Source organism: Tetrahymena thermophila, assembly GCF_000189635.1.
Source record: "Tetrahymena thermophila SB210 genomic scaffold scf_8254650, whole genome shotgun sequence".
Taxonomy (NCBI): domain Eukaryota; phylum Ciliophora; class Oligohymenophorea; order Hymenostomatida; family Tetrahymenidae; genus Tetrahymena; species Tetrahymena thermophila.
The window spans coordinates 765,173-790,052 of NW_002476418.1; the positions used below are offsets into that span (position 1 = coordinate 765,173).

Here is a 24,880-nt window from a genome sequence, read left to right on the forward strand (position 1 = left end):
TAATCGTTTTATCAAAAATAAAATTTATTTGCAGATATTTTTTCAAATATTTTTAAAATAGATTTTTTCCAAAATAACAAAATTTATCTGGCATAATTGAAAATTATAAATTTTCGAGCATTTAATAAATATCAATTAATAAAAAGTAATATTAGAGAGAATAGAGTGAAAAGACAAATCACAAAGAATATCTAAAATAAGTAAATTCGCAAATTATTTCAACAAATAATAATACACTCAGTACTTTTATTAAAAAAAAAAATAACTTTTAAAAAATAATTATTTTTAAAATGCTATTTTAAATAATAGATTATTAATTTCATTATTGCTAAAATATAAGGATTTAAAAAAAAATTTTTAATTTAAATTTTAAATTTATAATTTAGCTTTATTAAAAAATGTAATTGACAAATTTAAAAAAATATCGACCATTATGTTTCTTTAAAAAAATAAAAAGTAAATCCTCATTAATTAAAACCCCATTTTATAGCCATACAATTAAATTAAATCTCAATAAAATAATTTTTTTTTATTAATAATTAAATTGGGTGTTTATTAATGAGGAATCATCATAGTATGTAATTATGAATTTATAATTACTATTTTAATTTCTCGGATAAATTTTCTAGTCATTACATAAAATTACAATATTTTGAAAAATCTAAACAAACACTCTTTTAATAAAAATTATTTTTATTGTATCAATTTTTTGTAAGGAATTGTTATTTCTTCATATTTATTTTGCTATTTTTTAAATTAATTTTAAACTAAGAAAAGTATATTTAACTAAAATATATATAATATAAATTATATCTTTAAGTAGATTTGAACACTGAATGCTTACACAAAATTAATCTTTATTAATAATTTCTAATTTATCAAAATCATAATTTATTATTTTGAATCTTATGAACTTTTTTTATAATCTTAGCTTTAAAGTATTTTTTTTAAAATCTATTGAAAATATTGAATTTTTTTATCTATTTTTTTGAATTAGATATTGATTATATTTATTAAGATATCTCTATTAAATATACAAAAATAAAATAAATTATTAATTATTGAAAAAATTTTTTGTCTTTAATTAAATATGGATGGTACTATAATAAATTCTTTTTGATACTTGATAAACATAAAAGAAAATAAAGAAAGTATTTAAAATTATAAAAAATAAAGTTAAACCGCTAGTACTTATCTAGAGGGAGCGAATTATGACATCATTAGTTAAGATATATTTACTTTGATTTTCAATTGATAACTTAAATTTTTGACCTTCAGCCTATATCAATTACGTAAAATAGAAATTAATACTAACTATCTATTATAAATTGTAAAATTTTAATGCACTTTCAAACAAAAATAATTCTATGCTTTATTTTATTTGAAAAAGATGATAGAAAATAATTTCTATTTTTTTTACAAAGGACAATTGATTTAACGATGATTGATTTAACTATGTTGAATTTTAACCACAGTATAAAATTATGTTATTTGTTTGTTTGTTTTAATACTTATTTGGATACTAAGAAAAATAGATGGAAGGCAGAGATAAGATGAGTGTGAGAGAGAGAGAGAGCACATTCTGCATGAAAATAATACAATAATATAAAAAATAATGATTAACTCTGGAATTGATTATATCTTTTATTTTTGAACACAATATATTTTTACAATGAGTCTTAAAATTAATTAAATTTAATTGTGTTGATATAGAGATATTTTTCAAAACAAACTAATAAATAAATAAATAAATCGTGAATGTTCGTAACAAATATTAATTAATGATGCCATTTTAATAATGGAAGTTAAAAAGTTTTTTTATCAAGAAAATAAAAGTTTTCAAATAAAAACTTGGCTGAAAGTAAAGCAAATCAAACCCAGAAAATTGAATAAAAAGAGCAGTGAAAAAGTATGAAAAAAAACAATTATCTCAGATAATAAAATTAAATAAAAAACAAATTTTCAATAAAATTATTAGATATTGAAAGCTAAAAAGCTCTATCAATATTTTTAATAAGGTTAGTAATTAGTTAAAAAACACATAAGAAATGAGTCTTGAAGGTTAAATTATAGCTTCTGGTGGCCATGAAGAAGCTGCTGGAGGTCATCACGGTGGTGGAGACTGTATGACAGATCACGAATAACCATATCTTATCTTATTCGTAATTATGGGTTTAGCTTTGGGAGGTCTCCTTAGATAGCTAAATAGAAAAACTGGTCTTCCATACACTCCTATGCTTATTGTTGTAGGTATTATAGTCGGATGCTACAGAGGTTCATTTGGTAATACAAACTTTATTTATATTTTCACATCTCCTAATTTTTATCACTTCAATTTTTATTTATTCTCATATTATCAACGAAATATATCATCTATCTATTTAGCTTACTTGCTCTTATCTTCTAAATATTTTTAAAATGGAGCGAAAGTGAAGGACTAATAAAACTGATTATATACTTTCGTTTTCACAATGAAGAACATATTTTTCTTACTCAAACCACATCTCCTCAAAGAGCTATCAATATTTAAGTCATTTATTGAGCATTTATAGATGAAACTTCAAAAATATTTAGATATTTCGTTTTTCTGCTATTATTTTTGCTATCTTTTATCGAATGATTTAAAATTCTACTCAAATTAAAAATGCAATAAATTAACACATTTTTATCTTTTATTTAACAGGTCTTATAGGTAGTAGTGCTGAACTTATGAGTCATATTAACCCTCACATGATTTTGTTCATTTTCATTCCCGTCCTCATTTTCGAATCTGGTTTCAATTGCGATTGGTATGTTTTCAAAAGAGCTTTGGTTAACATTCTCATTTTAGCCGGTCCTGGTGTGTTAGTTGGTGCATTTATGCTTGGTTTTTGCTTGAAATCAATTTTAGGTTATGATGAAGATTTAACCTGGAATGGTGCTTTCACTATGGGTGCTATTCTTTGTGCCACCGATCCCGTCGCTGTCGTTGCTTTGCTTAAAGAACTAGGTGCCTCTGTTAGATTCAACACACTTATCGAAGGTGAATCCTTGCTTAATGATGGTACTGCAATGGTCTTCTTCTTAGTCTTCTTCGGTATGGAAAAGGGTGAAGAAAGTACACCTGTTAGTGTTACCCTTAACTTCCTCAGACTTGCTGGTGGTGGTCCAGCCCTCGGTTTCATCTGTGGTATGGTTGGTTCTTTCTGGTTAAGAAGAATTATTCGTGATGACGTACTTACCTCAACAGTAACTTTCATCACCTGCTACTTCTGTTTCTACTTCGCCGAATTTACCTTCCTTGGTGTTTCTGGTAATCAATAATTTTATTTCATCTCATTATTTTTCAAAAGCAAGCAACTAATAAATAAGTAAATAAATATCTAGGAGTTAGCAAGCAAAATAAAAAAGAAATGTACAATCAAACAATCAAAAAAGTATAAAACGATATCAAAATTGATTCTAGTACAAATATATCAATAATAAATCAAAAAATAGATGAATATTTATTTAATGATTAATAAAGCTTTATTTTTATTACTAAAATCGTTATTAATTAATTTATTGATATTCTGCTGACTGAAAGAATGATTGACTAAATGACAAATTAATTAATTTTCTTTAGATAAAAACAAACAATTAGAATTTGATTTTTTAAAATTATAAAACTAGCACTTTTATTTGCAAAGTAAGTAACTTTAATAAATTATTTTTAAAAAAGGTATCTTGTCTATTGTCGTTCTCGGTCTATTTATGAGTGCTCATGGTAGAACCAAAATCTATCCTGAAAGTGAACATTCAGTACACACTGTTTGGTCTTTTGTCTAATACAGTTGTGAAACTATTATCTTCTTGCTTACAGGTGTTATTGTTGGTAAGGAAATGGTTTCTCAATCTACTATTGAATTTATGGATTGGGTTAAGTTACCAATTTTCTGGGTTTTGATGATGATTGCTCGTGCACTCATGGTCTTTATGTTCCTTCCTTGCTTGAAGTATTTCGGTTATGGTATTAATAAAGCTGAAATGTGGGTTCTTATTTGGGGTGGTTTAAGAGGAGCTCTTGGTTTAACTCTTGCATTAATTGTTGCTGTCGATACCGACCTTTAAGATGAAGTAAAATTCCCACTCGGTAGAAGATTGAGATAATTAACCATCTTCTATATGTCTGGTGTTGCAACTATGACTCTATTAGTCAACGGTACAACTTGTGGGTATGCATTAAACGTTTATATTTACTAATTAGGTTTTTAATTATTATTTTTTTAATATATAAAGTGCTTTAGTTAGATACTTGTAAATGATTGAAGTTCCTCAAATTAGAGCCAGAGTTGTTAAAAACTCCAAAAGAAATTTATCAAATGCATGCGATGATAAGCTCAAGGAATTAAAAATGAATACTTTCTTGAATCTTGCTGATTGGGAAAAGGTTGTTGAAATCTCTGGTTGCAGTGAAATTAAAAATGAACTTGTTTCCGGTGCAGAAGGATAAGCTAGTGGAAGAAGATCAACATATTCCAGCTTCGATGAATAAGAAATTTGCTCAGAAACTCGTTTCAGATTATTAAGAACTCTTAAGACTTACGTTTGGGAAGGTTATGAATAAGGTTAGATGGGTCCTGAAGCTGCTTAATTGCTCAACGAATGCATTAATGTATCTCTCGATAACACTAATCTTCCTCTTGTTGTTTGGAATAACATCTATTCAAACTTCACTGATTTTGCAACCATCAGATTGATGTTTAGATTAAAGAACTGGATCTTAATTGGTAATTTATTAATTAACTTATTTATAAATTTATAAAATAAATGAAGAATAATTTAATGTATTTTAAAAATATTTTATAAAATAGGTACCATGGCTAAAAATTACATCACACATCACATGGCTTTTGTTTATGAAGTTACCACTGCCTTTATTACTAGTGCTGAAGAAGCCGAACATTTACTCCACAACTATCCTCTTGGATAATAATTCATTAATAAGATTGTAAATGAATTGAAAAACCAAGTCAACGATGCTTACAAATACATTTCTGAATTGTAAAACAAATTCCCTGAAATTATTAAGGCTATTCACACTAAGCGTGCTGCCTCTGCTTTATTAGAAACTCAAAAGAAATTCTTGAACGAATACAAAAACAATGGTTATATTGATGATGGTGACTACAACGATATTCGTAAGAAAGTTGATATGAGATGCCTTGAATTAGAAAACATGACTTTTAACTGGTAAGAAGTATCTGAACTCTAATCCTTCAATACTTTTGTCCTTCGTTTCCCCATTTTCTCATCTCTTCTTCCTGAAGAAATCCGTCAATTAGAAAAATGCCACAAGAGTTTCAATTTCTATGCTGGCAATGAAATTTATCATGAAGGCTAAAAGTTCGATTACCTCTACGTTATTACTTAAGGTACAGTAACTGATGCTTTAAGTGCAAGTGACAAATCTCAATACACTATGATTAAGGGTATGGGTGCTTTCCTCAGTTTTGCTAACTGTGTTAATGAAAATAACTCTCGTTCTGTTAGTACTGCCGTTGCTGAAACAGACTGTACCTTGTACGGTATTCCTTTCGCTACCATTAAGGGTATCATGAGTTAAAATAAGATCTTCGAAAAGAAGGTTTATCTCTACTCAATGATCTACTTTATAAGAATATTCCCTGAGAAAGCCGGTCCTCTTCGTGGTATGGAAGAAAACCACCTTAACGAATACATAGTCAAATCTGAATTCCTTGCTCTCAACGCTCGTTAAAGCTGCAACTTTGAATTCGGTGGTTATCTTTTGGTAGGTCAAATTGAAAACACTGATTCTGGACAAGATAATATCATCGATGAGTTCAGTTACATTCCTCCTTCAAGCAAATCATATATAACATCCAAAAACAGTTATATTCTTAAATTTACTGAAGTCTTAGAACGCAAGCAATCCATAATGGATGCTCACTTCGAAGAATAAGGTGTCAAAAAGTTCAATCAAAATCTTGTTAGCAGCAGCAATCAATATGTTGCTGATGAGAGTCAACTTTGAGCAATAATTTTTTAAGGTTTTTAAGAGTAATTTATGGTAACTAATTTATCATATAAATAGATATAAAACGTGCATATTTTTTGTATGAAATTGTTGATATTTTTTATCACTTTTACCTTGTTTATTTTTAGCATCACTAATTAATTAATTAGTTAATAAATTAGTTTGCTTTCTTAAAAAATTTCTTATTTTTTACAAGAACAATAAAAATGATTCTTAAATCAAAAAAATTTACTTTAAAAGTTATCTAATTAGAATCAATCAGTTCATTTTTCAAGTATGTACTCAATTAATTTTCAACCAAGCTATTGATAAAAAGAGTATAAATTCTAAATAATTTTGATTATTATTGTTGAAAATTCAACAAAGGATAAAAAACTTTATTTCTATTTTTGAATTTGAAAAACTTTAAATTAAATTATTTAATAAAAAAAATCAAATAAATATTAATTGATGAATAGTCATAATTTTATTTTAAAGAAAATTTTCAGGAATAATTTACATAATTTAAAGATTGTTTTATTTATTTTAAGGGTGTTAATATTATTTTATAAAATTTGGGAAATCATTGATATAATCAGTTTAAGTTTAAAAATTAAAAAGTAAAATTAATATTTTCAAAATCTTTATAAGATAATTAATTTAATCTATTCACTAAAATTTGTAAGTAACAATTTTTATATAAATTAAAGTGTATTTATTTATTTATTTATAATCAGCATATGCAAATTCAACAAAATTTTTTGAAGAATTGATTAAATATAATGTTAATATAATCGATATAAAAATGATAGCAACCATTTTTTTATAATATCTAAAAAAATAATTATCAACTAATATTTTTAAAAAATCTATTTTAATAAATTTCACTAAATTGGTTTATAAATTAAATAATAATCATAAACTTTCTAGCTAAATTAAATATTTAAAATGTACTTAAAAGAATTTTAATATGTCGTTTTATTATGTATTTTGCCTTAATTTGATATTTAATATAAGCAAATAAATTATATTTTATGTAAAGAATTTGTGATAGAAAGTTTAAAAAAGTTATATGAGTGAGATAAAGAGTTTTAAAAGTTCTAATTTTACTGTCTATTTTAGGTAAGGTTTTTTAGCGTAAATAATAAAAAATTAATTAATTCTAAGATTACCTTGAAGCTTGCAGATATTTTATAGTTTATTTATTTTGAAGTGAGATACGTGGTTTTAGCTATTAATAGGAATTAAGTAAATACTTTAGACATAAATTTTACAAAGGTGATTTTTTCAAAGTTTTTGGCTTTTAGAAAAGGACTTCACTGTTTATGGCTCTTAATAACTTTAAAAAAAGACTGGGGTTGCTAGCTTTGCTTAAAAGAAGTTAAGCTTAAAAGTTATTTATGACATGTACTTTTAAAAATTTAGATTTTTTAAAATATTTGTTAATGAATGAATGAAAAAAGCGTGTTTTAATGAATAAATTAATGGTTTTTAGGGGGATTTTGTTTCAATTTGTGTATAACAAGAATATAAATAAATAGGTAATGTGTACGATGTAGTTATTATTTTTAAATAAAAAGCAAATGGATAGGCAGAAAATTCAGCTATTACTACTTTTTCTAGATAAAAAATAAATAATTTTTTGGAAATAAATACAAAGACAAATTCCGAATATACTCGGGGAGTCAAGTATAATAGGTTATTAATATACCAAAGAACTAATATATTCAAGGAAGCTACCTTGAAAAAAGAACTAAAAGTCGCTTTATACCATAATAGGTTCTCCTCAATTCCACTAAGCAAATAGTAGTTAGGCGAACATTTTTTACATAGAGTAAAGAAGACGAACTTTATAAAAGTAGGAGAAACATTATTTTTAATTAGAGATCATTCTCTCAAGTAGGTTCAAGACTAATTTTCTGCGGTTCTCAAATAAATAAAAGTTCAAATACGCTAAAGTAGCAATTGAAAAAGCACTCTTAAAATCAGCATCTTCTCAATATATTTCAATAATAAGGCATATTTTCATTTGTAAGTAGGAAGTAGAAAAGTTTAAAGCCAAGCATCATTTTAAGTTAAAAAACTAGTTGACATTAATAAGGAAATCATAAAAGCAAGATCTGGAGAATTAAGAAGATGATGCACATATTAAAAAACTATATTCACTCTGATACTAATTTACTAGATGCAATTTAAGGGAAATTCAAAGAATAAATAGTCATTTCAATTGCAATGGATGATACACAATATGAGGACGAATATATTAACTAGCTAGAATTAATTAGGCCCTACTTGAGTGAGATCTCTTTCTTAGAATTGTTAATTCAAAAAAATTTAATGATTAAATACAACAATGAGAATAAAATTTCAGTTTATTTAGCCACCAAGTTCTTTGCAGACCTAGGAGAGAAGGCATAAGCGAAAAGAGTTGTTTTTAAGGATATATACCATTCAGGCGCAGGTTAGCAAAATCTCTAAAATTAGCTTTTAGAATTTAACTACTAGCAATACGTTGATTGGATATTTAGGTTTATAGGGATAATCAAAAATATAGATGAGTTAGACTTAAATATTACTTCAAATTTCATTAATTAAGATAATTCTAGTGTGTTTAAACTCATAAAAATCAACAAACTGAATGTGTATGTCGAAAAATAAACAAATATTAATCATATACTATCTAATATATAGCAAGAAAGTTTGAAATTTATAAAAGTTAACGTTAAAGATAACACAGCTTAGCCAAAAGAGTTAATTGGTTTATAATAAAGTTTATTTGCTTACTTAGATTAGCAATAAAATCAGTCAATTCGTGAAGTTGTCATTTACAATGTGTTTGATGACATGCTTGCTAAACCTTGTTTGAATAGTTCGTTATTATCAAATGCTAAAGCAAACAAATTAAGCATGTTGAGTGCTAACATTAGCAAAGTAGAATTAACTCTAAAAGAAAATAGTGAATAACAATTGAATGAGAATTAAACTAAAGCTTAATTTACAACTAAATTTTTAGAGAGCATTTTAAATTGTAAAAACTTGTAAAAGTTAGTTTTAAACAACTTCATTTTAGATAATCTTTGCATAGAAACTCTAAAATAAATCCATTAAAAGTAGTTATCACGTGACACGTGCATTAATTCACAAAATTAATCTTTTTAGGATTTTCCTCTCTCAAGCTCACACCAATCAAGTTAAGTAATAGAGTAAAATAAAAGCACTTCGTAAAATGGGTCTTAATTTATAATAAATAAAAATGTATTTTAATACGAAGAATCTAAAAGCTAACAAAACTAAGTCAGCACTCCCTAATCTATTAGATTTTCTATGGAAACTTCATAGTTAGATGTGTCTAAAACCCTGAGTAACGGAACTTAACAGAGTCAGCTAAAATCTTCGAAAGCTGCTGTGTTCAAATCTCATGCTATAGATGGAATGATATTTTAGTATCCAGTTAAAATTGAATCATCAAAATAAATAGAAAAGAGACTTAAAAAATCTAATGATTTAAAAAGCTAGTTTTTGGAACTGGCAGAAACACAATCTAGTAGCAACGACTCAGCTAAAAAGAAGTATGCTAATGGGAAATAGTAAAATGGGCAGCACCACGAAAGCAAAAAGAGTGATTATGAGTTATAGAAATAGAATTTAGAAAATAAATTACCTGAATTTGTTTTATTCCCATAACAGCAAATGGAAAAGGAAAATTCTAAAAAGTATGATTTAGATGACATTCCATTTTTTTCTATTGATTCTGATTATCCCTGCAATAATGATCAAATAGTCCAAGATAAAAATTAAATTTCTATCGTTAAAGACTAGCAACAAGACCATTAGCAGCCAACACCTGTATTTGCTGAAATAGAACCAGAACATATTTTACTACAACACTAACAAACTACTCCTCTATCTATTACTCCTAGAAAAAGTTTTGAATAGTAAAGGAAAGGATCTTAAACATTTTTGAAACATCAAAGCTCTAAAGAGAGTAGTTTCAATATAGATTCCTCTATTCCACATTTAGAAAACTAAGAAGAAAATGAATCAAGTACTTCATAGATTAACCATACCAAAATGCAAACTTCAATTACATCGAATTAACCTATTGACTATAAACTAGATTAAGTTGACTAAATCTAAAAGATTCAGATTACTTTGTCTCTAAAAATCAACTCACATAACAAAACAGTGGCCAAATTTTTGATAGAATTTCTACAACCAAAAATCAAAGAGATTCACTTACAACTAAATGAATATGATGACTCTTAATTATCTGAGTATATTCCTCAAGACTGTATAATAAGCAAAAAGCTCCTTATTTAGTGGTAATATAAATTAATGAGAACACCTCCCTTAAAATCGGTAGAAGCATCTAACATATTTACCTTCTTAAGAGGTAAAAATCAATAGATTAACAGCCTCACTCTTTAATTGACAAACAAAAAGCATTTTTGCCCTTAGACTTGTTAATCTCTTTAAGATTTTATAAGCAGTCACTCATCACTAAAAACATTTAATTTTGAAACATGTATGTTCCCCAGCCAAATGGAATTTTATAAATTCCTTGTATGCATAGCTAAAAGCAGTATCCGTCATATAGAAATTTCTGGACCTAAATTTGAAGTACTTTCAGATGAAGCTTATCTAATTAGCCCTTGGAAATCATACCTAAATAATCGTTTAAGGTCACTCACAATAATAGGATAAAATTATTCTTAAAACATTCTGAATTCTTTCGAAACCTGGAAAATGTTTAGATTGAGCTTGGTTCATCTTTGTCCTTCTCCAACTTTGCCATTAAACATATAAAAATAAATAGTTACCAACAAATATCTGTTCAGTTTTTCTCATAAAAACCTTTAGCCAAATAATTTAGCCCATTAGTGTTACGATAAAATTCACATTATTATAGTCTAATTTGTTATATTCTCTAAGCTTTACTATTCTACTCTCTCCTATTCTCCAGAGCTAACGTTTTGGGATTTATTTTTTGATTGAGCTATTATCATTCCTTTATAAATGGAGACAAATAAATTTTATGATTAAAGTGTAAATTTTATTAAAAACTCTTAAATACTCATTAAAATTATAAAAAAAGTTAAAATCTAACAAACAAACAAACATACTTACTTACAAAAATATTATTAAAAAATAAAATAAAAAATTATCTTTGCTCAAGACTAAACAAATAAATAAACAAACAAAAAAACAAACAGACTCTAAACACAAAATAAATCACTCATAGATTCAAAGGTTATTACAAATATTCATTCCTTAACACAAACACCAATTGAACATAATTAAATTTTTATAAAGTAACCAACAATTTAACATAAATATCATGACTTAATTCTAATAACACTTGAGTTTTGTAATAAATTTTTTATTTCTAGTTTGTTTAAACTTGGCATAGTAAAAAGTAATTTAGTCCAAAAATAAAAATTAAATTATCAAATAACTTTTAAAAAAATTAAAAACTGATTTTTTAATATGCCAAATGACTAAATAAATAAATGAATAACTACCTAATAATGTAATTCTTTTTGCATATAATTTTTTATTTAAATCTATTTAAGAATTTCTTTCATTTTTTCATTAAATTCATTCTGTAATAATTTGATAATTTTTAAACATTAAAAATTATCTCTGTTTAAATTAAAATGATGAAATACCTGTTTTAAAATTCATTAAAAATATATATTTATTTAACAAAATAAATACTCTTATATCAAATTTCGAATAAGTGTCTTAATGCTCAAAAAATAATTTCTCTTATTGAAGAAAATTTATTATCTAATTTAGATCATATTGTATAGTATTATAGTATATTGTTATTGAATTTATAAAAAATATCAAATTTGGATCTTGATATTGAAGAACAAGAAGAGCAAAATTTATCAGATAAGCTTTTTAAATATCTTTTTCTTCCAAAAATAATCAAAAATTGTAAATAGGTTTATCAAACAAAGCATAAATTTCTTAATAAATTTCAATATATATGTCATGATTGTTTGAAATAAATGCGAATACTTTATTTATTTGTTTATGTAAAATTTTAAGTGATTAATTAATTAGATAGTTTGAAACAAACAAAATAAAATGAAATACAATCTACGAATAATATCTTTAAAAACTATACAACTTTAACTTTTAGTGAAGAATAATCAATATATGTATACAAGTAAATAGAATATCTTAATTATAGTTTAAATTTGTTTATTGCCTTAATAATTGTTACAGAAGGTTTCCAAATTATTTTTTATTTTTAGTTGAATAAATTGCTATACTTTTGTTGAGTCATGAATATAAGTTATTTCAAAATAATTTTGGCTTATTACTACTACTCCTTCAATATTTATTTATTTATTTTTATATATTCTTTCTATGGCTTCTTGGATGAAAGAATGAGTGAATGAATCAACTACCTAATTTTGCTTTTTACATTGACAGGCTCGCTTTTTAAAGTAACATACAATAACAAAAGTTAGAAAGAGAGTTAGTTAGTTTGTTAGTTAGTTAGTTATATTGTAAAGATTAGGATTAGCGGTTGCTTAACAAAGCTAGAAGATAATTAATTACACATTGACAATCTCCTGAATAAATATTGTTTGATTAGAACGGTATGTAAGATAGATATGAGAGAAAGCAGGTTAATTTGTATTTATTTATTTCTTTGGTTTTATATAAGATTTTTATTTATTTATTTATGTAATTTTTTTATTATAATTTATAGTTTATTTTATAGTCGAAGTAAAAGAAGTATGCACATCTAAATTTTCTTAATCATTAATTATTTTCACCAGCGTCTTCGCCTTCCTCTAACCATTTAACACGTTTACCATCTTCCCAAATTCCGGTCTTTACAGTACCGTCTAATAAAATATATTTACCTTTACCATGTTATTTACCTAATTTCCATTCACCTTCGTATTTACGTCCATCTGCCCATGAGTAAATACCAATACCCTTTAATTAATTTATTTTAAAAATTTATTTATTTAATTTTTAGTATTTAATGCATTAAAAGGCATACATGTTTCTTATCGTTGAAATATTCACCTTCATATCTTCTTCCATCTTTCCAAGTATAAACACCTCTTCCATGCATATTGTTATTCAACCAATCACCTTCGAATTATCTTCCATCAGCCCACAAGTATTTTCCCTAAATAAATTGAATAAGTTATTTTAAAATCTTTTAAACAAAAAATAAAAAATTACTTTTCCACAAATTTTGTTATCATTCCATTCACCATCATATTTGGAGCTATTTATTTACATTAATATTTTAAATAAATAAAAATTTTATTTATACTGAATCAAATAAATTAATTAAAGCTATTGATAATATTTGCAAATCTATTTTAATGAACTAAAACTAGAATAAATAATTTAGATTATTTTCAATCTTATTATTGAATCATCAATAGATATTTCATAGCTAATTTTTTATAATTTTAAATAATTTTTACCCATCTGCCCAAGTATAAACACCTCTGCCTTGCTTTTTACCATTAACATAATTTCCTTCATATTTAGAGCCATCATTCCAAGTTTCGACACCATATCCGTGCTAGAGATCATCCTTCCAAGAACCTTCATAACGAGCTCCATTGACATGAATATATGTTCCGTATCCGTTTGCCTTATCATATTACCATTAACCTTCAAAAATATCTCCATCAACATGGTAGAATTTACCCTTACCATGAGCTTTATTGTTTTACCATTCACCTTTATTTTTTATAAAAATAAAGATTAATTATTTATATTTTTATTTCTTATTTGCTTTCAATTTAATATTATTATTCTTCTTCCTTGACTTTTGAAGCTATCTTTTTATTATATTTACTAATTAATTCATTTTAAATAATTTACCTTCATATTTTGCACCATCAGGCCACTTTTATTCACCGTAACCATCTCTCATATTGCCTTTCCATTCACCATCATATACAGCTCCACTTTTAAAAGTATATGGATTTCTCTTTTCTCTTTTATCTGAGTTAACTTAATTGCCTTTATTAAAGAAAAAATTATAAATTAAAAAATGTTAAACAAAATTTTTTAAAGTATTTAAATAAAATCTCATTCCTATATCAAAATTGTAAGAAATTCTCAATTTCAAATGCAAAAAAATCATTAAACTAGATTTTTCTAAAATTTAAACTTCTTTATAATTTTTATGCAAACTCTAGTTTATATTCTTCTAACAGAAAAGTATTACAGATTTCGTTAGCAAATTTTTAATTAAAAATTAGAAGATTATAAATAAGAGTTAGGTAGGGGGAACTCTTGAGTCAGCTAATAAATTTAAAAATATCAAAAATTATGATATGGATGATTGCTTTGTAGTCTTTTAAGCAAAATAATGAACATAAAAATAAGATTTTAGGTTATAGAGCATGAATTATGTCTAATATTTAAAATAAAATTGATGTAATTACTAGGAGGAGGCATATCTTTTTCAGATTCAAAATATTTAGAGTTTTATGAGTGTTTATCGTTTTCTTATTCTTCATTGTTGTTTGTTTTTTATGCTGATTCTTATTGAGCGCTAGTGGGTGGATGCTACTTATCTATCATGTTTTCTTCTTCCCTTTAATTTGGCTTACTCATTTCGTTTTTGGGATTATGATTTTCTTGATATGTATTTGACTAATCATCATTTTTTTTGGTTGCATGATAATTTTAAGAATCATCTTCAGGCGCATTTCTATGCACTTCTTTTTATTAATGACTATTCACCTTAACTACACCTTCATCTCCATCCTGATACTTTCTCATTTCGTCTTCCTATTATTTTGAAATAGTTTTATCATAAATATTTACTTTAATTACACTAATTCCTTCTTATCGTAGAAAACTAAAAAATATATTAACAGTAAAAATCGCCCTTTAAAAAATTAAAAAAATACATCTATAATTCGAAAAATAAGTTATTAGTAAATAGAGACTTGATTGATTGATTGATCAATTGATCTATAAAAATATATGTCACTATTTATCGCTCTTTAAAATGTTTACAAATCAGAATATTTTTCTTTTAATGATTGGCGAGTGTTAAGAATTTTGTTCCGATTCATAATTTTGCTGAATTTTTTCTATTAAATCTAATTTTTGGCTTTAAGAGATTCAAGCTTTCTAATGCTACATGAATATAACTATTTAAAATAATTAAGATTACATTTATAGACTTGCTTGCTACCTTTTCAGCTTGAGTTTATCCATTTGGAGTAGAATTCACACTATGGGTTTCTGGAGGCTATTTAGTTAAAATGAAAATGTTAAAAAACAAATTTGCATTTTTTTATGAGTGTGTTTAAATCGTCAAAATTAATTTGGTGGTTAGAGTTGAATTGAAAATCAAAAATGATAATAAATGAAATTCATTTTTACAATTTAGGTGATTTCATTGTTAGGATCTTTACAGGTTGTGCAAGCACACTAGTTACCCATTTTATTTATTTACTTTTTTGTTTTGAATATTTATATATGATAGAATCTTGTTGCTAGCTGTAGTAGAAGTGTCAGTCCTTTGTCTTTTTCTGAAGTAATCAGATAGATGTAGTTATAAATTAATTAATTTATTATTGTTATTCACTATGCTTTAGATTTCTCTTTCCTATTTTTAATTTATTAGCAATAACTTTAATAGCGTTTGGTTGATTTTATGAATATTCAATACACTAATTATTTATTTATTTATTAATTTATTTGTTTATTTGTTTGTTTGTTTGCTTGTTTTCTCTTTCTTTCTTCTTAATTTAATTTTTGCAAATTTTTGTTTGTTTGATTGTTTATTTATTTATTTATTTCTTTTTTTCTTAATTTATTAAAGTTAGTAAGAACTCTTTTCGTTTTTATTTGTTAAACATCTTATCAATAATCCCAGATTTATTGATAGTAAGAAATAGAGACAGTCATAGAACTGATAAATTTCCTATTTACATGATTAAGTACATATTTTTGATAAGCTGATAGCATAAGAAAATATTCATTCATTAATTCGCTAACTAACTAAATAACTCTCTCAGCTCATTCATTCATTTATTTATTCATTTATCAATTAAAATAGTCTTCAAGATTCAATACATATTTGATATTATTATATGCATGCATCCAAAGTGACATTCATATTAAATAATATAGATGAAAAGCATTTAAATATATTTATTAATATATCAATTAATTTATTTTGAAAAACAACATCAAAATATGAACAAACAAAGTTTCAACTGAATTATCAACTTTTATAGAATGCATTTTTACTCTCCTAAATGAAGTACATATTAAGGTAATTTATCAAAAAATTTTAAAAGGTGCAATAGAGGTTATTTTTTAGAAAAGTAATGAAAGCAAATGAAAATATTCAGGTACTATCCATTTAATATACTATTGAATCTGTTTTTAAATAAAAATGTATTTTTATTAATACCTTTTTTATGATGCTTTCTAAAAAAACTGTTCATATAAATAGTTATTATTTCGTCATTTATTCAAATTTTTTTAATTATAAAGTATTTTAATAATTAATAAATAATGCATTTTCAAATTTATTATAGCTAATTTTAAAATATTTTGCAAAATTGTTCAAATATAAAATCAAGTAATTGTTTTCATTTAAAAATACTTAATTATTTTATTTTACAAAATATTATTTTAAATAAATTGCATTTTTAGTTTCACTCTTTAAAAATATCTTTGATAATTTTAATGGTTGTATTGAGATACTTTTTTAATTAACATAAATTGAAAAAAAGCTTTTGTCGTTAAAAAGTTGTAATTTTATATTTGTTTTTTTAGTTATTTGTTTTTTTTCTAATTTTATAATCAACAATAAAAATTTATTTAGTTTAATAATAGGCCTAAGAAAATTAAATTTTATTTTCTTTAATTAGAAAAACAAATTTAGGACCAATCAATTAACAGCAAAAAAACAAGAAAGCAAAAAGAAATAAATAAGATAAAAATTTTTCTCAAAAATAAGTCATAGTTTTAAAATAAATTTCATTAAAAATTAAAAAGAAAAAAAATATTATTTATTAAAATTTCTATTTTTAAATTTAACAAAAAAAAAAAATTATTTATTTTATTAAATTAACAGTTTATTGATTCTTTCTTATTTAAAATAATTTATTTATAGTTTAAAATGCATACAAATTAATTTACTTTAAATAAAAATAATTAAATTTTAATTTTGTAATAAGGATAAATACTTTTGTTTATAAATATAAGTGGATAAAAAATTTCATTTTTTATAGTTTTAATAATTTCTGTTATATTCACTTTCTTGTTATCTTTGTTTAGTCATTTATTCTTTTTCTTGCTAAATCATCTTGACATAGTTATCTAATATATCTTAAGCTAAATTTGAGGAACGTTCAGGATTAGTATCGTCATAACGGTCATTCAATATTTATTACTTTTAAAATTATTTTTTAAGTTATTATTTTTGATATTCTACATAATCTTGTTTTTTTAGTTATTCGTCTTGTTTTTATTCATCTTCATCTTCGTTTAAAGGTATGCCTTACGAAATTTTAAACCTCCTAATTTCTTTTTGAATAGCCTTTTCTGACTCTGATTGCTAGTTTTTATGGATGTTTTCAACCAAGAGATAATTTCTATCTTCAGCCTTAACAGGACGCATGTGACTAATAAGAAGAGGTTCTTTATTAAGCCATGTCTTTTATAAAACATCTTTATTTGCATCTTATAAAAATTCTTTGTCTCCATATTTTTCTAATAAGGGTAGTCTTCTATTTTTTACTACAGATTTCATGTTCGGATTTTATTCTGCAGGATCAAATTTATATGGAATATCTAAAATATCTACCAAGAACCTATTATTTTAATTAAAAAAAATATTTTAACTCAAACTTTTAACTTTTAAAATAATTAAATTTATTTTTCCAAAATTAATTTCTATTTTTCAATTTATTTAAAATTGCTTTTAAACATTTTAATTAAGTTTGAATTATAAATTCCAGTTAAGATTAAATTATTAAATGAACAAAATAAAAAAATATCTTTTAAATACCATAAAAAAATTCAGTTGGATAAATTAATTTTAAGATGAAAAGAATTCAAAATTTTGTTTAAAAATAGAAATATTTAATTTTAATATGCTAAACAAACTAAAGGATTGAAAGGCTATTTTATATTTAATTTACTTTTCATAAGTGGGATCGTTGATATATTTTGAGAATTATTCTCCTTGTGGTCTTACAAACAAGTGATCTTTTTTAATTTAAATTTTTCTATTTGGTTGATTTTAGTCTTCTTAATTCATGCTCTCTTCATAGCTGAAATCAGTTTCAAATTTGTCTAATTCATCCAAAAGTTTCATGATTTGCTAGTCAATTTGTTTTTTATCGCTCATTATTTTTTCTGTCAAGGGCTCCCATTTTTATTCTATTTTTCTCCACTCACTTTCATCCGGTTTTCCTGTAGCCATTTTTTCTTTGAATTCTTTGATCTCTTTTTGTTTCTCATCTAATATTCTTGTGAAAATATTGCTTTTCTCTTCTACTAATGATAGGTTTCTTTCCATCTAAGCAAGGTATATAAAAAATTATTCTATCTTTATAAAATCAGGGATGTGAGACTTCCTTTCTCTGTTTACGAGTTTTGCTAAATTACAAAAAAATAAAATAAGTAAGTTTTAAGCAAGAATTGAAATTATTCTTTTACAGTCCTGATACTTTTCTCTCAAGTATTTGATATCTTGATCATCCATTTTGTAATGTGTTTTGAAACCTGACTCTAATGATGTGATGAGTTGTCTATACTCCTCTTAATCATTATTAGTCAAATGATATTTGGCAGATATTGACTTAAACTACACATCTATCAAATAGAAAATATTTGCTACCAACGAGTATTTAGATTTTATTTCTGGGACTACATAAGAAAAGCAAAATGTGTTGATTCTTCTTGCAGCTTATATGTTAAATTTACCATTTTTACCATTATATTTCTCGTTTAATCTATTCATAAAATTATTGATATCATCTAAACGATTCAAGTACTTCTTAACTGTGAATTTGTTTTCATCATCTTCTTCATTATTTTCAATTTCTACTGCTTGTTTGTTATTTTAATTTAAAAGTCTTTACTATTACTTCAACCTTTTCTTTTCCTCATCTTCAAGAATTTCAAGTCCCTTTAAGATTCTTAAAACTTTGTTCTTTTTCGTTGTAATTTAATCAATTAAAAAAGTAATCTAGGAATCATCGTCTAAAAACTATAAACGTTTTTCAATATCAACCATGTCAAAAGTTGTTTCCTCTTCCTTCAATTTTTTTTTCAAGCTCTCACTGTTAAATTTCTATAATAATTTAAAATAAAATTATTGTTTTTATATTTAAATATATTTTATTTAGTGTTTTCGATTTACATTTTCAGTTTCTAGTCTCTCTAAATTTAATAGATCCTTAATAATTCCATTCAATTTTTTTATATCAGGCTTGAGATCAATACTTTGATCTCTATTTTCAAAAAATTCATCCTGTGTTTAGTAATCCTGATTTAGATAGCGCTTATAAATTTATCTATTATCGACTCTAACTCTAATATGCTCATTCTCTACAAAAGATGGGAATATCCTTCTCATGTCTTTTTATCTGCTCTATTTGAACACTTCGCTTTTACCTTTACATTTAAATTTTAATCAAACACATATTTAGAAAAAATGTTATTAAAATAAACTTACAGATTTCTCCTATTTTTGCTTTGATCCTTTCTATCATCTAAGATCTGCTTTCTGAATCATTGTTTCTATTCATCAATTTCATATCAGTTTTATTAGCTTCTAATTACTTTTTAATTTTTTCTAATATCTCCCTATACTTTTGCATTAAATTTTCCTCTAGTTCATCATTATCTTAAAATGTTCCTCTGAATTAACCTTAAAGATCACATATTATTGCCCCAAATCCATCAATTTAAGGGAATTCTAGATCTTCCATTTCCTTAACAAATTTTGCTAATTTCATTCCCCACATATATGTAACAACAGATCCTCTATTAATATTATTTCTCCTCATTGCAGACTACTGCTATTCAGTCAATTCATATTTTCTATAAAGTTTCATCTAATCAGCAATAGTTTCAAGGAAGAAACCACCACAGTACTCAGCTACATCAAAAATATGACTAGGTAAATTATTATAAGCCTTATTTCTAAATTATATTTCGAAATCTTTATAGTCAGGCATCATCCTAAACTAATAGCTTAATGGACATCTCTGCATATATTACTAGTTAATCAAACTGTAATACCAAGAAGTTAATTTGAAATTTTATGATAATCTAATCTATTATTATTATTGTTATAGATTAATAAAATACATTATTAATAGTCAATTATTACGTAATTTATTTCATAAGGTTTCAAACTAAGAGGATCGTGAATGCGCACTTCAAAGTAACCTAAATCTTCTGATTTAATTACAAAATGTTTAAACTCTTGAGGATATAAAGGATTATCAATTAGCTTTTCTTAAATGTCATATTCATCTATTAATTTTTGCTAGCCTTCTTATTCTTCAGATTACTGTGTATCAACCCTGCCAGATTGAGTTTTATCTTTATTATTTTCTCCAGCATCAGTCACCTTCTTTTTTTTCACTGATATTCCGGTGGCAAATGTAGATTCTAACATGTATTTGGCACAAATAGCCTTCTCTTCAATTGACATATTTGAAAAATCTTACCCATTAAAAATCCTAAGTTTCTAATTTAAAGAAAAAATTATTCATACAAATTATAATAAAATTGAATTTATTTACTGGATGAATATAATGCTAAGCTAGGTCATGAGCTTAGTCAGTATGACAAGGAATAAGCATGGATTTTAAACTGTTTGCTATAATAGGCTCAGTAACTTCACCCTTTACATATTCTATTTTAAAATCTTGAAGAAATGAAAGCATCTCTTTTCTACCTGCAGGCTTAACACAAGAAAAAATAGCAAACTATTCAGTATTATATGAAGTTTCTATGCCACGTGAATTAGCATTTTTAATAACTTGAAGAGAATCCACAAATTGCTTAGCATCATGAGCATTTGGTATTAAAAACTTCTTAATATTCCAAACTTTAAATTTTAGCTTTAAAAGTTGCTACTTAACTTCTTTTTCATATTAAATATACTGAGGTTTCAGTACTATATGTATTAATTAGATGTTTGCACATTCAGGCATAAAAACACTAACAATTTATTCAGTAGAAAGCTCATCTTTGGGGCAGTACAAAAAGAAGTTGAATCCTAATTTATAAAAATTAAATAATTTGTAAAAACTAATTTAAAGCATTTAAAGATTTATATTTGTATCCATTTTAAAATAAAAAATATCTTTTGCAAAATTTAAAAATTGTTTTTAAATTCTTAAAAATAAATAAAATATTTAATATTTAATGATTAACCAAATTAATTAGAAAACAAACGAATAAATAAATAAAAATAATTATTAATTAATTGATTGATTTTTTACTTTCTTAATTGATGTCATCAATAATTTAGTTTTTCTTAATAGGTGTAAAGTGCTTGCCCAAGTTAACAACTGCTTGCTACTTACCTTCAAAATGGACTTCTTTTGTCTATTAGTTTATAAAAAGTCCACCACTATCATCATCTTCGTTTGCTTAATCTTGGAAGATCAATTTTTCTAAATTAAAGAACTCCTTAATTCCTGAAAACATATTTAAGTTTGTGTAACTTTAAAAGACATTAAAGAAATTTTTTTGAATGATTTCTTTGAAAATAACACCATTTTATTCATGTAAAACGAACAATTCATCTAAGTAATTGGTTTTTTGAAGCTTAAGTCCAGTTATGCATCCATTAGAGAGAACTTATACTTATTTAACACCTATTTTTATAGCATTTTAATATTCAAATACTGATTGCTTTAAACTAAGTAAACTTACCTCCTGGCTTAGTTAGAAGGATAATTTGCACAATACCTTCACGCATCATGCTAATGTAATTCTCTTTGTTGGAGTCACTGATACCTTCTAGCTTGGCAAGCAACTTTGCTTGATCTAGAGTTAAGAGAGTGAAGACTCTATTTACAACGATGAAGTCATTTATTCTGAATATATTAATCAAAATTTCATCCATTTTACTATTCACAATTATAGGTCTTAAAACAACTGCTACTCTCTACGATTAGCTCATATCCTCACACAAATTATTTGCTATATTTTCATTATCATATTCATCTGTAATCCTATACACATTTGGTGCTTCAGCTCCTATTGTCTTTTTATTGTAAAATGTTCATATTTATACATGAAAAACTATTGATTACAGTATAAGTTGGAGGACCAATCTTAGCACAAATTTTTATATTCAGTGACTTTGCACCTACTTAACAAAATTTAAAGAATTAAGCTCTGCTGTCTTCTTCATCGTCAATAAATTCAAAAGCTTGCCCTAATTTTGATTATTATTTAGAGAAATCCTCCTCAATAACAACAAAATTGTTAAAGTCTAAATAGTCTCTTAGCTTATCATCATTCTTTTTAACTTCTCTATTTCTGATTTCTTCTTCTTTGATTTTCATCTTCTCATCAGAAATAGTAGCATCTGCTCTGGATTATAAAAGAACCTTTTTAGGTATGTGTTGAGCAAGAACAAAAGTTTAATAATTTATCTTAAAAAAGTCAGGAAAGAATTGCTAACAATCGATTATACCCTTGTATTTATATTTACTCGAATAATAATACACGAACTCATTAGGAATACTTTATTTAGAAGCAACTAAGAACTTTCTAAACTGTGTGTATGGGTTCTAGTATTTAGAAGAAATTAATAAAACATATACTTTGGCTTATTCAATATCTTTTTATTGGCTATGAGACATTTTATCAAATTTTGCTTATATTTTATCTTTGTAGCGCTAGTAAAGCTAAAATTTCTATAAATCTCTTTCATTATTAAGTAAATTTCTTTTATTCTCAGTGCTTTTATGTGACTTCGAAGAATGATCAGCTTTCTAAAACGACTTGATAAAAGCCAAGTAACTATCAATTTCTAATTAAAAAAATAAATACATTTTTCTAAATTTTAAAATTATTTATTTACCTTGTTTAGGCACTGGCTTTTTAATAGAAAAAATTTTCTTCTCAACTAATTTATCATATAATTGCGTAGGTGAGCAATCATAATAGCTTAATATATCAAAGCTTCCTTCATTAAATATTTGAACTAGCTTTTCTAAATTGGCACTATAAATCGTTTAATTTTATTAATGTTTTTTTCTTTGTTTGATGAAATCTGGTATTCTGTTGCTATTCATAATATATTTATCTTCTTCTTACGGCCATACTAAAAAGAGTGCAACAAGTGCTATATTTTAATTAAATTTTTTTAATTGAACCACACCAAATTAATCTTACACTTAAAATTGAGGTGAGTCGATTCTATATATTTGCTTGAAAGCTCTTCACTTAGTGTATTAGAGAATGAGTCTTACTTTAAAGGAATTTCATGTGAATTCATTGGACATTTGCAATTGATACATGAAAATAATTCAACACCTTGATATGGTTTGATATTATAACTACCTCTATATTAAGGACAAATTTTCTAGCATTAAGGCATAGTACATCTAGATCTTTCCACACCAAACAAATTTAAGTAATTACTATTTGCAGCTCTTAATCTCGTATTAGCTATTTCCTAAAGTTGCTTCATGATTTCTTGCTATTCATTAATTATTAAAAAATCACTTTATTAAATTGATAACCATTTCTATAAATTTTCAAATCAATTGATAAAAACTTTAAATCAAATCTATTTTTAATTAAGAATTCAAAAATTGTAAATAAAAAAACCATTTTTCATTTTTTTGGAATTTTTCAACAAAAAAAATGTATTTCTCATTATATTATTGATTGATTTATGTATTTATGCTTTTAACACTAATTATTTTAATTTAAATCTAGAGGGAATTCAAACCTAAAATATATGTTATGTTTGATTGAAAGCAAAATAAAGATAAAAGCGAAATTTACATCTGTCATTTCTTAAGGCTTTTTTTTCTTTTATTACTACTAGATCTAATCATAATCTATTTTACTTTTTTATTGAACTAATTTAACATCTTCATATTGATTAACATTCTTAACCATATCAATAAGATCTTCTTTATTAAAATTAAGATCCAAATCTTAATCATCTCCATCCTTTTCTTAAAATTAAGGCATTTTAATTCTTCAAATCTAAATAAACATATTAATTTACATTTAAGCTTTAGATCGACTAAAATAGGGGCAACATTTCTATTTACAGCTCTAATTAAATCATCTGTTATTTGGAATTTTTACTTTTTCGATTCTTAATATTATCGCTCATCCTATATCATTTCCTCCTGAGTTTTTGGCATTTTGCCTTTCATTATACTTTTCATAAACATTTCTTAAATTTCTGGTTTCTAATAATATAAAATCTTATTGTTGCTTCTTATTTAAACAAAAGTAGCTCAATGTATTCAACCTAAAACTTTATGGCCCTAAGTTTTGGTGTAAATTATACTATATTTTTAATTATTAATATTTGTATCAAACAATCCCTCGTTATAATTTATGAGCGATAATTTTTTAAATATTTTATAAAAATTAATTAAATCTTTGCGGGTTTAAATAATTTGTTATATAAATATTAGGGGTATAATACTGAAAAAATTTGAATTTGAGGTTGTTAATATAAAATATATTTTTTTTAAATAAATTGATATGTTATTTAGACTAATTATTAATAAAATTTCAATTTTTTTTAGATACAGCTTCAACTAAACATAAATAATTTTACTGCTGTGAATGCATGCAAAATATTATTTTTAGTCTTTTTCTATATTATATATAATATGATAAATT

General features: G+C 24.7%; 4 protein-coding genes across 4 annotated transcripts; 1 reads left to right on the forward strand and 3 right to left on the reverse strand. All coding sequences in view use genetic code 6, as the record gives it.

The window, feature by feature from the left end:
* Window positions 1-2,048: 2,048 nt before the first annotated feature.
* Window positions 2,049-6,013, forward strand: TTHERM_00078920 (sodium hydrogen exchanger family protein, putative; the record flags this gene model as incomplete). The annotated part of the gene is made up of 5 exons (XM_001015733.3): window positions 2,049-2,283; window positions 2,684-3,292; window positions 3,701-4,193; window positions 4,258-4,748; window positions 4,833-6,013. The coding sequence occupies 5 exons, from the start codon at window positions 2,049-2,051 to the stop codon at window positions 6,011-6,013; spliced, it is 3,009 nt and encodes a 1,002-aa protein (XP_001015733.3).
* A 3,391-nt stretch (window positions 6,014-9,404) lies between these two features.
* On the reverse strand, window positions 9,405-9,953 carry TTHERM_000078939 (hypothetical protein; the record flags this gene model as incomplete). Its single annotated transcript, XM_012797571.1, has 1 exon — window positions 9,405-9,953. One exon carries the CDS (start codon window positions 9,951-9,953, stop codon window positions 9,405-9,407), a length of 549 nt encoding a protein of 182 aa, XP_012653025.1.
* Window positions 9,954-12,775: 2,822 nt separating this feature from the next.
* Window positions 12,776-15,451, reverse strand: TTHERM_00078940 (MORN motif protein; the record flags this gene model as incomplete). Its single annotated transcript, XM_001015735.3, has 8 exons — window positions 12,776-12,958; window positions 13,026-13,157; window positions 13,214-13,259; window positions 13,465-13,726; window positions 13,871-14,011; window positions 14,440-14,788; window positions 15,180-15,257; window positions 15,392-15,451. 8 exons carry the CDS (start codon window positions 15,449-15,451, stop codon window positions 12,776-12,778), a joined length of 1,251 nt encoding a protein of 416 aa, XP_001015735.3.
* Window positions 15,452-17,243: 1,792 nt separating this feature from the next.
* On the reverse strand, window positions 17,244-24,420 carry TTHERM_00078950 (hypothetical protein; the record flags this gene model as incomplete). The annotated part of the gene is made up of 14 exons (XM_001015736.3): window positions 17,244-17,838; window positions 18,169-18,628; window positions 18,689-19,325; window positions 19,395-19,648; window positions 19,710-20,313; window positions 20,370-20,732; window positions 20,788-21,266; window positions 21,493-21,870; window positions 21,929-22,262; window positions 22,312-23,036; window positions 23,088-23,351; window positions 23,402-23,708; window positions 24,020-24,195; window positions 24,249-24,420. 14 exons carry the CDS (start codon window positions 24,418-24,420, stop codon window positions 17,244-17,246), a joined length of 5,748 nt encoding a protein of 1,915 aa, XP_001015736.2.
* Window positions 24,421-24,880: the final 460 nt, after the last annotated feature.